Source organism: Netta rufina (genome assembly GCF_964035555.1).
Source record: "Netta rufina genome assembly, chromosome: 19".
NCBI lineage: Eukaryota > Metazoa > Chordata > Aves > Anseriformes > Anatidae > Netta > Netta rufina.
In genome coordinates this window covers 7,085,136-7,100,193 of record NC_140143.1, presented here as the reverse complement: position 1 = coordinate 7,100,193, position 15,058 = coordinate 7,085,136, and the positions used below count along the sequence as shown (strand labels likewise).

Genomic DNA, 15,058 nt, shown 5'->3' with positions numbered 1-15,058 from the left:
TATATTCCTAATTTACTAGTCTCCCTTCCGTAAGTTTTGCTTTATGCAATTTATCCAATCCACTATTAATGTACAAACTCAAAGTCAGTTGCAATAATTTGGAGTAAAACAAAGGAAAGAATTCTGAAAGTCAGAAGAGAAGCTAACACAGTGATGTTATGAGGAACTGTGCTGTACTTTGAAAGACAGACTTAGGTTCAAGTTGTCCTTCAGAAAATGATCTAGGGAATGAGGACAAGTACAAAGTAGTAGTCCTAGTCAGGAATAAGTAACTACGCAACTGAAGATACAAGAAGTGAATTCTAGGCAGCAGTGTCGTGAAAGGTTTTAACAGTTCATGTGGGTCACCCACATCAGTCAACAACTTTATCTCAGTAGAACAAGGTGGTAAAAAAAAAAAAGTCAAAAATCCAGTGCAGTAATCCTTCTGTCTTACTTGATATTAAAATTGTGCCTCAGAATTGGTACTCAGTTAGGGACATCACACTTATAACACTGTTTAGAGAAAGCTAGCCTAAAGCAACTGGAATTCTGAGAACAGAAAATAAGACTGACAGCGAAAGATTGAAAGAACTAAGATTATTTGGATGAGACGAGACTAAGCTGAAAGTTTATTCGCTTCCTCTTGAAAGGCAGCCTTTCCTTTTGACAACTGTTTTCAGTGATAAGAACAAGACTACAGCTAATGGGTATAAGATGCAGCAAGAGAATAGGTAGGTAAGTGTGAGGACAGATTTTGTTGTTCTAAAGGAAGTGAAACCCTAGAGTAATTTGTTTATGAACACCGAGTGAGAGGGCTGTCTGATAGGAATGACAGAAATGGAGTTAATGAAGGTAGCTAACCTAAAGTTTCTCTTCAGTGTAGTTTTTGGCTCGTTTGAGACATGGAGATATGTTGTATTTTACCACTGCAGCTAATTTGTGAACATTTTCCTAGAGATGGTGAAGAATAAATCCTTTAACTGTATGGAAAATGACCAGACGGCTTTTCTTCCTTGTTGACTTAAAGGAATTCTAATTAAAAAGGAAGGAGAGATGAGAGTTTTGGAACTTATGGATAAGAGGACCTATGAAACTTTAAGCTTCAAGAGATTAGGGAGACACACAGCTTAATGTAGTTGGAAGAAAAAAAAAAAGCAGGGACAGTAGACTAATTTCATGGCTGGGAATTGTGGATTTGGTAGCGGTTGTCCTTAATCTTGAAGCCTTAAGGTTGGCCTAGAAAGAATCTCTTTCTCTTTGTTTCATCAAGTACTGATGTACAACTTAATCCTTACTGCCTTGCCGTCATGATTTAACTGTTACCATATTCCCTTTGTTCAAACTTTGTGTTGGTATTTTTGTCTTCTGATGATCTGAAAAGCTTTCTCTATGAATAATATTAGGGATCTGTGTTGGTACTCTTTTTCTGTTTCTTAAATCAGAAGCTTAATGTCTGTAATAGACTGTTTAATGTTAAAAGCTTAGCCAGAGCATTCTAAAAAGTTTATCTCAGAACATCAGAGCACAAAAATTACACAGTAAGTTCTGGGGACTCAACATTGCATTGAACTCATCTCTGCTTCCTTACAAAGGTCTATGCCTACTAATAATGTTTAGGCATGTGAGGATCTCTCTTATCTGAATAGTGACACAGTGAGAAGTATATATGATATTTTTAAGTCAGTAATGCTTAGTCTGAGTCTGTTTTACTTAAGACTGATAGTGCAGACTATTCAAGCTCAGGCCAGCTGTTTATACAATGAACAGCCTCATTTCAGTTACACTTTTTGTAGAAGCAGCTTTTTGGAAAAGGTCTGTCATATGGGGCTAAAATGCAGATGAATTAATTTGCATAATGAACTTCCTTGACTTAACTCTGAAAAAGGAACTTCCTTGTTTGGTACTCAATACCATGTTCTACCTGTAAATTGAAAAGTTAGCTAGCAAGTTCTCTGCTGATTTATTTTTTTAATGTGTGTTACAGATAGTGTAGTGAATGTTTTTGTGTTCATTAATGACTTTCCATATATTTTAAGTATAGGTTACAGATTTATTTGAAAAATTACAAGTTTATATACACAGTTGTAGAAGCAGTAAACAGTTTTAGGATCTATTTATAAGCACACTGAAACACATAATTGGTGACACATTTTTTCTGAAATAAAACCTTCACCGGGAGAGTTTTCTCAGGTGAAATAAATTATATAAATATCGTTCTAGACTTGGAGTTTGAAGGTTGCCCAGTGTCTGTCTTAACCTCAAAGGATTAGGCACCTAAATTGTTGACTTTCATATTTTCAGTATTGTTTTCATAGTGGTTCGGTTAAAGGTAAACATAAACCACGTTTTTTACATTGGTGAAGTCTTTCTTTGGTTTAACATAAGTCTTGTTCTTAGCCAACAGAAGAGAAGTTTGTTTTTACAAGGTCTGCATCAGTCTGTTTAAACTGGCATCTGCCTCTAAGTAACTAAATTTGGTCTGTTTTGCATTATGGCATAAAGAAGAAGTGCATTCATAGACAAAACAGTTTTTACAGTAAATTGTAAATAGCCAGGTTAAATCTTAAGCTTATTTAAACTACTGCACAGTGAAATAAGTTTTCCAAAGAAAAAAGACCAAAAAAAATTAAATGAAATTAAGCCTGAAAATACTGACAGTATGTTATTGAACAGTATTGTTTCTGGAGCTTAAACACCTTGTAAGAAAAGAAGTTGTAAAAATTATTTTACATTAATACAATTGCAAAAAACCTTAGAGCTTTGTCTAACGTACTTTGGCTTTAGTAATGAATGCAAAAATTCACTCATCGAAGTCTGAGCTTCTACAAGGGAAAGCTCAATTACTTAAAAACTTTAATATAAAAATATGAACATTATTTACAAAGGAGAGATTGAATGTATCTTGTCACGGACCAAATCCAATAAGAGATGGTTTATAGACATTTTCTGATGTAGCTGGTCACTAACTTCTATAACTAGAAACTCACTGGAAAGGGAAGCATTAAGATACTCTTGTTCTCTTCCTTAAAGTAAAGACTCGGCTACAGTCATTTGGCCTTACTCTTTTAGTGCCTTGCTGTGATTTTGCTGATTCTTTTTGATTTGTCCTTTTTTGTCCTTTTACTTTTTGATTGCACTGAGTATCCTGAGTATCAGAAGAATTAAGTGCAGGTTCTGTACACGAAGTATTACAATCCTGAGGACTCTGCCCTTCATTGTCCATTCTAACTTTGCTAGGGCTGTATGCAGCCAGCTGACAGAGAGCTACAGCTGCTGTTTGTTTCTGTTCATCGCAACTGTCAATTATTCGTAAGTCTTGAGCTTCGTTACGGTGAGCCAGGAAAGATTTGGTGCAGACGTTGTTAGTTGGGTTCTTGGGGTTACACGCATCTGCGCTAGAGTTTTCATTTTCAGGGTTTGGAGAAGTAGCAGCACCATTATCACGAGATGGACTGTGGGATGATGTTTTCAGGCTTCCTGTGTTGCAGGAATCTTTTACCGAGAGGTTCAGAGGCATATCTTGCAGTTCTAGAAAGTTCTGACTTTCTGTTTTGGATGTGGTTTTGTATGCATGTTCATGAGCAGGTCCTGCATTTGTGTCAGCCTTTTTTGAAAGATTAAGGGGAGCTATTCCTGTGTCTTCTTCGGTGTTGGACAGTGAACCTTCATTGTTAGGGCATTCATTAGGTGTGTATGAATCTTCATCAGTGACATTAATGCTGCAAGAAAAGAGGACAAAAGAGAATTCACTATCAGTTGCTCTTTTAAATTGGGGCTGAGGAAGTGGACAGAGAAAGAGGAAAAAAAACTGGTTATTAGTCTGACCACTTTGTTTTTCTTCCTTTCCCTCCCCTATGTCCCTTTCACTGTAGGTTTCACTCTAATACAGGTGTTTTCCTGAAATACACAGACACATGCATAGTGATGGCGTTACAGATACCTGATGCTCTTCAGGTGAATGAGTGCTCTACTCACCGTCTAACTGGGAGCTTTACAGTTGTATCTGCTTTGCAGATCTATCACATAGAACAATTATCTCGGTACTATAAATGTAAATGTATTTTAAGGGCATTGCATGAAATGTATACGTGCTGCCTTTGTGTGCCCCTAAGAAGTCTGACAAGACCTCGCAAAGTGATGTTATTATTTTACCTGGTAGGTGAATCGCCGCGATCTTGCTGTGTCGGCACACTTTGAAGTTGAGTTGGTTGATCAGTGCTTTTTCTCACAGGTCTGAAAGCTGTGAAGTTTTCTTCTGGTTGATCATACTTGCTAAGCGATGTGGAAGATGACTTGTTGGAGAGGTCAAATAAGCCCTCACATGCGTGGCTTGTCTGGGTGAAGTTGGTTGGGCTAGGTCTACCTGGGGAGCCTGTTGCTGCACTTCCTGCCAGAGGGCTCATTTTAGCATTCTCGCGTTCATTTTGGTCGTCTTTGGAATGACTTTTGGCATGCAGTAATGTCATTTCTTTTTCATAGTCCGCTTGTTTTTTATGCGAACCTAGAGGGTATTGTTGGGATGGACTTAAAGAAGCTGGATACAACAAGGTAGTTTCTTCCATTAGATGAGAGCTTTGATCCCTGTTAATACCAGCTACGTGTGAAAATCGGTAAAACGGAGGATCAGTTGGCCTACAAAATCCATACGGTATAGGAGGAGTGGAATGATATTGTTGGAACAATCGATAGTGTTCATATGCTGATGGATTTATGGGTTTTGGAAGTGGCCCAGGATGGGGAAGAAAATGTCTTTGGTCTTGTGTGCCATAGACAGACAGAGCAGAGCTTTCACACTCTGAGTTACCTGGAAGCAAGTAAGGTGTGTAGATGGCCAGCCTATGCTCATAAAAATGGGGCGAGTACTCTGGAATCATCGGCTGCATGTAAGGTGAGATGGAGCCAAAGCCTTTTGTGGGAGGAACTTTATGTGGAAAATCTGGGAGGAAAGGAGAACCTGCTTTCCAGGGGTGACTTGGTGCATGAAATGCAGATTTAGTGTGAAAAGGTGAACTTTTGTTAGGGAGCGATATAATTTCAGATACTTCACTAGTTTCTGGGCCTTTGCTATCTCTGTGTTCTCCTACAGGAACAAAAGCTGAGGGCCGTACAATGCTGTCCAAAAGAGGCTGCATGCTGATGGCGCTTTCTGTTGTAGTACTGGCAGGGGTTAATTCCTTCTGAATTGCAGGTTTTTGTCCTTGAATTGCTGTGGTTGTTGCCTGGTTTTGTAATTCAACATTTTCCTTGGCATCTTCTTTTGGAAAAGCGTATTGAGGCTTTGAATCGAGATTTGGCAGTCCGTTGGTGACAGACTTAGAAGAAGTTGCTTTGACCGCAGTCTCGAGCTGGTTGATCTGTTTGGGCTCCAAGGAGCTCGCCTTTGGACACTTGATAACGCGATCCTGCTCTGATACTAAAGTAATGGAGTTCTTGCAGAGGCCATACTTCATGTGGTTAAAAAGATGAGATTTCTCATTGCAAGTGAAGGGGCACTGAAAGCACTTATACTTAAATGGCTTTCCTGGTGGTCTTGGGATGTAATGAGGCTTCTTTGGTTTACGTTCTTTGAGGAGACTCATTTTTTTTGCTGCTTTAAACAATTAAATGTAATGGTTCTTTATAAAAACTTTCTTGTGGTTAGCTTTCCTCAGTTTTAGCCTCTTGATATTTCCAGTTTTTCAGGTTTCTGGAATCTTTCTTCCCAGGTGAAAAGAGGAAGCCAACTCCCGTGGTGTCTCAGGGAAGAGGGGGTACCGGAAAGCAACTTGCGTAATTGGTAGCACAGGAACTGTAATACAAAGGTTAAAATTAGGAGTACTGAAACTAAACACAAACTAAGACATCCTTTTAACTCTATTCCCCTTAATATTATATATAATATGTTTATTTTTTTTAAAACAAAACAAAAATGCTAGATGCCAGCCTTAAAATGGACATATATTAAAATTTAACATCCTTCAGCACCTAAGCATACTTGTAGAAGTGTCCTAATTTTAAGCAGTGCTAGTCACTTGCAGCTGCTTTGGCCTTAAAGGAGTTTTCTTTGAAAACTGAAGGAACATTCATTCAGAAGATGAAAGGAGAAATCTAGGTGGAGCTGTTGAGAGAGAAGTGGAGGTGGGTAAAATGAGAAGAGGCAGGTCCTGGCAGCAGCTGGATATGGGGCAAGCCTGTCAGGCCGGTTGGGGAAAGAGAGGAGGGAATTTCCTGCTTGGTGAAACGAGGGTGGAGTGGATTGGTTGCACTTGGGTAGCTGACTTGGCTCTTTCAGACACTGACCAACTCCCCCCTCTTTTAACTGGCATGGCATTTCCTAACAGCTTAATCTCAGTGGATACCTCAAAAGTGGCCAATCTCTCGAAGGATAAAACCACACCAATTTTCTTCCTCTTCCTAATTCAATTAAGAGAAATGAGTCCTGCAATATCTGACTAATAGAATATTCTGCTTGATAAACACATTTCACATTCTTGTGCTGTGCAGCACCTTATGTATTGCATGTGGTTAACACAGACACACAAGTGTATCAATTCACATAAAAAGTGGCAGACAGCAATTGATTTACAGGAGCATGATCTATCTGCCTTTCTTCAGAAAAAGTAAGGTTGTGGATACTTTATACAGCCTAATGATTTGCTCAGTAGATAAGTCAGGAGGGCTTGTATCAGCTTGTTCCATTATGTTCACTGATTCTGAAGGCGTGAGAAACTCTCAGAGTCAAGTTCTCATGATTTTATAGGATGTGTTATGGCAGAGATCTAAAAACTGATGATTTCATCATGAACTATAAGCATCATTATCAAAATGATGACTGTTGCAAAACCACGTACTGTATCTATTGTGTTACCCGAAACTGCAGGAATACTAATTGTAGGAGTGACTAGTACGGCTTGCTTTTTTTTTATTTTTTTTTAAAGCTTTCTGCATAGAACTTTGAATTAGTACTATTAAAATATCAAGTTCATGAAAAGAATTTTTGGTGATTATGTGCTGTGAGATTTTAGTTAAAGTAGAGATGTTTTTGCATTTCTTAAATAAGAGATTATTTACTAGAAAATAGCATGCAACACATTATGAAAACTGAAGGCAAAGCTACAGAACTGCTGCTTGTTGTACCAGGTATAGTAATTCTAGAAAACTGTAATACATATTTTTTTTTCTGATGTGAAAGAAATATTAATTTGTTAAAATAATAATTCTGAAAACATTCTAAAAAAAAATATGCACACCTGCTCTATAAATAGAAAAAAAAACTTTCTTAAAATTAAGAAATAATTAAGTATGTGATAGTCTAAAGAAATAGAAATATTAATACCTTTTTGTCAGTTTTTAATAAAGCTTTTTTTTCAGTTGGAAACTAATAATGTTACAATGTAAAAGAAAATCACTAGAAATATACAGCAGCATGTTGAAGTCTTGTCATTGGAGTCTGATTAAAATGGAGCTCAGTAAATTAAAAAAACAAACATAGTATTTGAAAACTATTTTAAATAGTGATAACCAGCATTCTTGTGCAAGATTAACACTTTTACTTTAAAAAAATAATAGAATTTATATATATAAAATATTTGAGCTTAGGAGGCTTAGCTGGTCTTTTTTTTTTTTTTTTTTTTTCCCTTAAGTGAATTTGTTGTATTTATTTTTGACTAATGATGTATAACTAACTTGAACAGTTTGTAATGGACTTGATCAAGTCAGTTTGTACCTGTTGTTCCTCATATCTTCTTGAAAGTACTTGTACTAATTGTTCTTGAAAAAAGGATATTGTTGTCAAAACTTCATTGCATTCTTAGTTTAGCCATTTATGATACAGTCTGAATTTGCATTCAGGTGCAGTATTTATAATAAAGAGATGTTAATTAGATTTTCTTGTTCTTCTAGCTTTCCTTTGCTTAATAGTGTAAATTCCTGTGTGTCCTGTTCCCCCCCCACCCCGACTTTGTACTTGGTATTTAACTTTGATTCAAGTTATTCCTGTTCAACAGAGTATTAACTATCATTTTTTAACAAGATAAAATGCATTGCTGCAGTTCTAATGTTAGAAATTTAGAGCATTTGCAGCTTTTTTGCAATGTGTATAGCAGGACAGAATTACAAACACTTTTTTTTTTTAATTCATTGTTTCTTTTGATGGTATATTCAGCTTGCAGACAGGGGTGCTCCCACTGCGTGCTGCTTACTTGCGAGGTGTCGTACCAGTAGCTTCTTTTAAAGGGTGTTTACCCTTTAGGAAACTTAGGCTGGTGTCAGCCAGACGAATATTCTGTTTGTCTCTTTTACTGGTTAATCCCTTTTTTTCATATGGCTTAAAAATGCCAGTAGTAAAACATTTCTAAACCAAACCAAGAAGGACAATTTCTCTTCCCATTTCTAAGTAAAACAGCAGTGTCTGGCAGAGGTACATGTTTCATAATTAAAAAAAATTAAAACTCTTTGATCGCACACATAAAACTGGAAAAAACAATAATGGTTTAAAATAGCTGCAACCAATTATGACTGCCTCTATTATAAATAATGCCAGTTGCTTACACTGTATGTCTTGTGCTACTGAAATTAAAGTTTAGAATTAGCAAGAAAAATCAAAATAAGTAGCTGCTTTTCCCTTTAAACTTAAATACTAACTTGTAATATCCTTTTTAAAATGGGAATAAAAATCATCAGTAGTAGGATGATAATTTTAATGCAATATTTCATTTATTTTTTTTTAATTGAGAATTTACTTCCTGAATACCTGATTTTAGAAGTTTGGGTATTTACAGATTATCATGAATTTCTCTTTTTAGGTTTGAAGTGTAGTGGTATTTATTTATATTCTTACTGAAAATAAGTTGTTCTGATAATGTGGGTTAAATGTGAGGTTGTATTCGTTGCTTGTTCTGTGCCGATAGCATTCCTCCTTACAGCGTCCCAGCCTGGAGCCCTTTCCAGCCCGAGATTGAGAGCAGCATGTTTTCGTCTAGTTTTTAAAGTATGTTGTTGCTACCTCCTTGCTTTTAAAAATGCTAACAAGTCCAGAAAGTAAGAATATTATTTAGCATTGAGTGCATGTATGTGTAAATACATAAACAAAAATGTTTTTGTGTATAAGTATATACATACAAATATACACCTGTGTATTCATACACACACATATATATGTACATACATATATATGCTTTTTTTTTTAAGGTTTTTAAGTAGTCTAAATTGTTTAAGATGTCCAGTTGATCAAAGGGGAAATTTCCAAATGTCTTTTATTACAAGCAGGGCTGGTAATTATGTTTCTTTTTAGGACACTGCTTGAGCAAACTACGTAACAGTTTGTCATGCACACTCCATTATTACTGCAGTATCCTTTGGTGATGTTGATCTCTCTGACCAGGAGCACTCACTGGGGTGGAACATTTTGAAGGACATGCTATAATTAAAATATTGTGATGTGGCATTATTGCATAACTCAAGGACATGCCATTGTCACCTACCTAGAGTGTTGCAAGAACAAGATTTGTGAGTTTTATTCTAGCTGAGATTTTCCAGTGATTAACTACCACTCCCTTCTAAACTTCCAGTTCCTTTAAACTGAAAGATAAATTTTAACACAACTGTTTGTTAATTAGGAGGAAACATGGGCGAGAGGAGTGGGTTGGTGAGGACTGGGAAGGAAGTGTGTGCTGAAGGTCTGGACCGGAGGACTGCGTGCTCCCGTGTGTGTGCGAGTACGCGAGAGGAAGTGCAGCGGCAGAGATAGCCAACTTGCTCAGGTGGTGGGGATAAGAAGAAAGTAGTCTCCATAAATATTAAGTTAATAACTCCACATCTTAATATACTTTAATTGGTTAGAGAAAGGATAACTTAAAACAACCCAATTTTCTTCTAGTAAATTTAGTCAATTCCCACAAGCTGGAAAACTAATAAATCAAAACTGAAACTGAAAATGTCATCTCCATACAAGCTTTTCAGATTAATGCAGTCCTACTATGTAAAGGAGAGTTGGCAGGCTAAACGTAGCAATTTCAAGCAGTCCGTCTTTTTGTCATTCTTCAGTATAATACATTAACTCTCCCCATGGGAAAAGGTGCTTAAAACACTTTTCACCAACAAGTGTAAGTTACTGTAAAAACTTCTCAGAGCCAGTTTGTCTCACAGAGTAAAATCTTTGCCTCTCCTGTTGAAACTTTCTGCTGAAAGCTTAAACCAGTGCAGTAAATGCACCTGCTAGGAGGAACCTAGGCTTCTGAGACAGCTGAAAAATCCACATCTCTGACTGCCTTTCTAATTGTTAATATAAACACATTTTATTTGAAAAAAATGTCTAAATAAAGGCACTTACCAGAAAGAGAGATGTCTGAAAGCTTCCAGGTGATCCCTGTTGCTAACCTGTAGCTGTCACTGCTGAGAGAGAAGTACCTGTTCGCTGCCCGATCGCTAAGTGAAACTGCAGGAGGTTGTTTCAGGGGGAGGGACTTAAGAAGTGTAGGAGTTGAGCCCTCAGGGTGTAGAGATGCACCTGATATTACTCCAGCCTGAAGCTACGATTCATTTGTTTGCGTCCACTGCTTTCATTCAGCATTACCTCAGCATCTAAGCTATCGAAGAGAGCTTTTGTCGCTTTTGTGCCCTCCAACAACCAAGTTTTACTCTAAACTTTTGTGTCTGTTCCTCTGAGCACTAATCTACAAAGTGGGGTCAAAAATGGCTAGGCAATATGCTGAGTTTTTAATACATTTACCTTCAGTAGAAATTACTTGTGAGCAGCAAAATCGACCGTACACAGGGGGTAGCAAAGCTTAAAAATAGTAATTACACGTTCTTAGTAGAAACTGACAATTTTTATTAAATGCCTTTGTAGCTTTAATATTCTTGCTCTTCTTCTTCTTTTTTTTTTTTTTTTTTTCCTCCCCCTCTCAATTTTTATTTAAATCTTTGTGTCCTTCATGAGTCTCCTCTCTGAAGGCGGGACTGAACTAACTCCAAGTTTGCCACAGGAACCTGCCAAAGCTTGCCTATAATCAGCAGTCAAATATACAGATCCTGTAAGTGGAAGGGAGTCACCTCGGTGAGAAATTGATTATCATGTCCATACATTTGCTCAGGAGCAGTAAAACTGCACGGTGAAAGGAGGAAGTGTGACGATCATCCACTGATTAGGGCTGGTACTTGTTCGTAGTTGCATTTTACTGAGAGTTTACAAATAACAAACTTATTAGTGTATTTGCCAGTTACCTAGTGACAGCGCAGAGCTTGTTAATGAAATGTCCTGCGTGCTGGTCCTTCAAAAGGAAAATTTTTTGGTTCCATTCCTATTACTGAATATGAAACCTAAGAGTTTGACTACTATTTCTGATGGTTTGGAAACATTAAATTTTTGAAACTTTTAAATACGTAGGTATGATGAACTCTGTACTTGATATAGTTGTTTCAAAACTTGTCTGTAAAGCAATGCCCTAAAAATCATTTTAATGATGTGGCCTTTATCTTGATCAAATGACGTATGGACATCTCCTTTCCTGTCTAGGTGTGCAGATTACCATCCTTCCTGTTGCAATGCCAATGCAACTTGATGGAAAAATTTTATGAATACAAGCAATTGCTAATTATAAGGTAGAAAGATGGGTCTTGGGGTGTTTGTTTGTTTCCTTTTTGTTTTAATATTTGCTTTCCTATGACACAGCTTAAAGTGTAAAGAGATGTCATATTACTGTCTGGTTGTCAATCCTTAGTCTTTAGATGGAACAAAAGTATTTGCAGTGCATCGTTGTTCTTCTATTTAGTTTTGAAGAAAAGTAGAATATCAGGAAAATTTGATTGTACAGAAAGACCTTTTAGTGTCTGCATTTGGAAACTTCTCTGAGAATACCCAAGGGGAGAAGTCCTTTGCTTTCTTCATTAAAGATGTTATTAAGTAGTCTTCATTCGCTAGTGAATAGCCTTTCTTTCAAGTCAGTACGTTTGTGTGCCATGTCAAACTACATGTCTTTCTTTTTTCTTCTGCAAATGTGAATCTGTAGCTCGACGTTAAGTACCATCTTTTTTTTTTTTTTTAATTTTTTTCATACAGTGGGGTGGAGGTTGGTTTCCTTGAATAGAATCAGATATTTTATTTTGAAAGAAAATTGAAAATTTTAGCACCTGAAGGACTCCTGTAATATATAGGTGACTGAAATGGGTTAAGAGGCAATTGATACTTGAACTTTGATTTTTCCCCTCTGTTCCTATTCCCCTTCCCTGATCTGGTACACAAAGGGGAGATGGGATGTCTGGTTGCTGCCTTGGTTCAAGGACAATATGGAGCCTGCTTTAAATCCAGTTATTCTCTGGAAGTTGCTATTATTAGGCAGATCAGCTGAAATCAGTTGTGAACAAAGTAAAACTGGAAAAAACGAACAGATAATTTAAATGGTACTTTTCTTGGTGCTTGGATGTTATTAAAAATCCAAATCTGTTGCTGATGGACACCAGAAGAGGAGCAGCTCCCTGTTGTGTATGCTTCTGGAAGTAATAAATCTTGATTACAGTGATGTGGTTTCATCACTTACTTTTGTTAACTCATTATACTTGCATCGTGTGTATTTGGTAAACTGAAGCCAGTTGCCTGTTAGCAAACACCCTCCTTAGTTTACTTGAGCACAACACTCAGTTGAGTTGAGTTGAGTATCAGGATGGTCATAACATGTTTATTGATATTTTTTACCTAAGTTGTTGGTTTTGTTTGTTTGTTTTCCAATTGTGTTTGTTTTTATATCTCTGAAGGTCTGAAGTTGTAGTTTTATAGCTTCTTTGTGTAGTTTAGTATATACTTATTTAATCTAAATTTTATTTAAAATTCAGTCTCCTGGGCATTATCAAGGAAGTGTTGCATTGCAGTAGTTGAATTTCATATGTTTAATTACTTAGCATGAAACTGCCCATTCTATAAACGTTACAAACTTGTTTCTTTATGTTTTTACATGTTATTTTTTTTTCTGAGCTGTGGCATTAAACAGAAAACAAAGTGTCAATAGCAGAAACCATGCACACAATTGGGATTAACTTAACCCATTCTTGATAAGCTGATTACCTAACTTTTGTTTTCAATACTTGAGAATTCCCTAGATGTATGAAAGAGTGTCTGGTGTTGCTCTGGTCAGTTATCAACCCCTCTGTTGATCAGATAATTCTTGGTTTCTGCTCTAAAGCAAAGAACAGCCCCGATTACTGAATTGTTCTGCTGTTTTGACATTGCCTTGTATCAGCCAGAACTGGTACTGGCTTTCAGAGGATGTCATAGAATCAGAGGATGGTTTGGGTTGGGTTGGGTTGGAAGGGACCTTAAAGCTCATCTAATTCCAACCCCCTATCAAGACCAGGGACACCTCCCACCAGGCCAGGTTGCCCAAAGCCCCATCCAGCCTGGCCTTGAACACTTCCAGGGATGGGGCAGGCACAGCTGCTTTAGGTAGCCTGAGCCAGTGCCTCACTGACCTCAAAGTAAAGAATTTCCCCTTTATATCTAATCTAAACCTACCCTCTTTTAGTTTAAAGCCATTCCTCTTTGTCCCATATCACTACACTCCCTGACAGAGTCCCTTTCCAGCTTTCTTGTAGGCCCCCTTTAGGCCTGGAAAGGCCACTGGAAGGCTGCTCACTCTAGTTTCTCCCCAAAGCCTTGTCTTCTCCAGACTGAACACCCCCAACTCCCTCACCCTGGCTCCACAGGAGAGGGGCTCCAGCCCCTTCATCATCTTTGTGGCCCTCCTTTGGGCTCATTCTAATGACTTCCATGTCCATTGGCTGTCAGTCATCAGCAAGATTTCTGTATCTCTCTAGAGATGCTTTATAAATGTATGTACTCGTTATTCCAAGAAAGAAGAACGATCAAAGATTAATGAGAATAAAGGCATTTAGTTGAGCACTGATAGACCTGTAACTAGTGAAGCTTATCTCGCCTTATAAATGAAGTGCCGTAGAACTGTATGCCTGGCAGTACTCACTTCTACATTTATCACCTTCATTTTGTGTCTAAATGAATGGCTTTGAGCTAAATGATCAAGAAAGCCCTTTCTCTTTGATTACTTGAACTGAAGTTATTGACAGGTTTTGTTATCTGTATCAGCGTGTTTGAACTAAGTTGTTCTTAAATCCCAGAAGGGGGCAGATGTATTTGCATTGTAATTAGTGTAACTCATGCTGGGCCCCAAAACAGTTCGTGATTCTTGTACAATATTCTCATAACTATTTTCTTGTATCCCATATGAATAGTTATTAGTCCTAATGCTTTTCAAATAACAGCTTTGAAATGTGCCTTTGTTTTTCATAATGATTCCAGTCCCTGACTTGGGAGATATGTCTGGGCAGATTACCTTGCTGATGTTTGTGAGCCACTTGTTCTTGATTACTAGAGCAAATTATTTGTATGGGAAAAGAATGAAAGCTCAGCAGTTAATAGCAACAGCAGATCGTATTTTCAGATATTTATTGTGGCCTGTATTGTTAGTGCTTGGCCTGGAACTAGGATGATCTTCCTTCTTGTTCCCATCCTCCCCCTTGGGCAGTGAAACATCTCGGGGGAAGTAGGTAACATCAGAAACTGAGACTGTAGGCAAAACTATGAACTGTTTATAAGAAGTGTTTTTAATAGTCATTCTTTTCATTATCAGCCCTTTTAACAGAGATGTAAAATATGCCTTTCTTGAGTTTCTACTAGATGCTTTGGTTATAATTCTTTTTAAATTTATTATTCTTAAAGCGTTTCTCATGCAGAGTGTTTTTGCTTTGATTTAAGACTTATGCCAGAGATTCTGAGACAATTCTCTCACCTATGTGAAGTCAAGTTTTTCTCAAGGAACCCAGTAGTAGAATCTGAGTTGTACCACGGGCAGTTCCAGAATATATTAAATTGGTCCCACTCATTTTCTTTGAGACATTAGCAGCAGCGTGCTGCAGTGATGCCAATCTCATGAAGAAGAGAACAATGAGGCATGCAGTCAATATTCCGAGACTTGAAAGATTTTTAGCTTTCAGTTATTCTCTGAAACATGTCAAATTTTATAAGGATGTACATGTATATGATTAACGTTTGTTGTCCACTACTTAAATTTTAAAAGTGAGGAGTATAGAA

The 15,058-nt window shown here is 37.3% G+C and overlaps 2 protein-coding genes across 2 annotated transcripts in view; one reads left to right on the top strand and one right to left on the bottom strand.

Annotated features, from left to right (window-relative positions):
- Positions 1–15,058, top strand: part of TBCD (tubulin folding cofactor D) — a 126,862-nt gene that overhangs the window by 30,087 nt on the left and 81,717 nt on the right. The window lies entirely within an intron of this gene.
- Positions 2,984–5,561, bottom strand: ZNF750 (zinc finger protein 750; the record flags this gene model as incomplete). The annotated part of the gene is made up of 2 exons (XM_084298637.1): positions 2,984–3,701; positions 4,135–5,561. 2 exons carry the CDS (start codon positions 5,559–5,561, stop codon positions 2,984–2,986), a joined length of 2,145 nt encoding a protein of 714 aa, XP_084154763.1.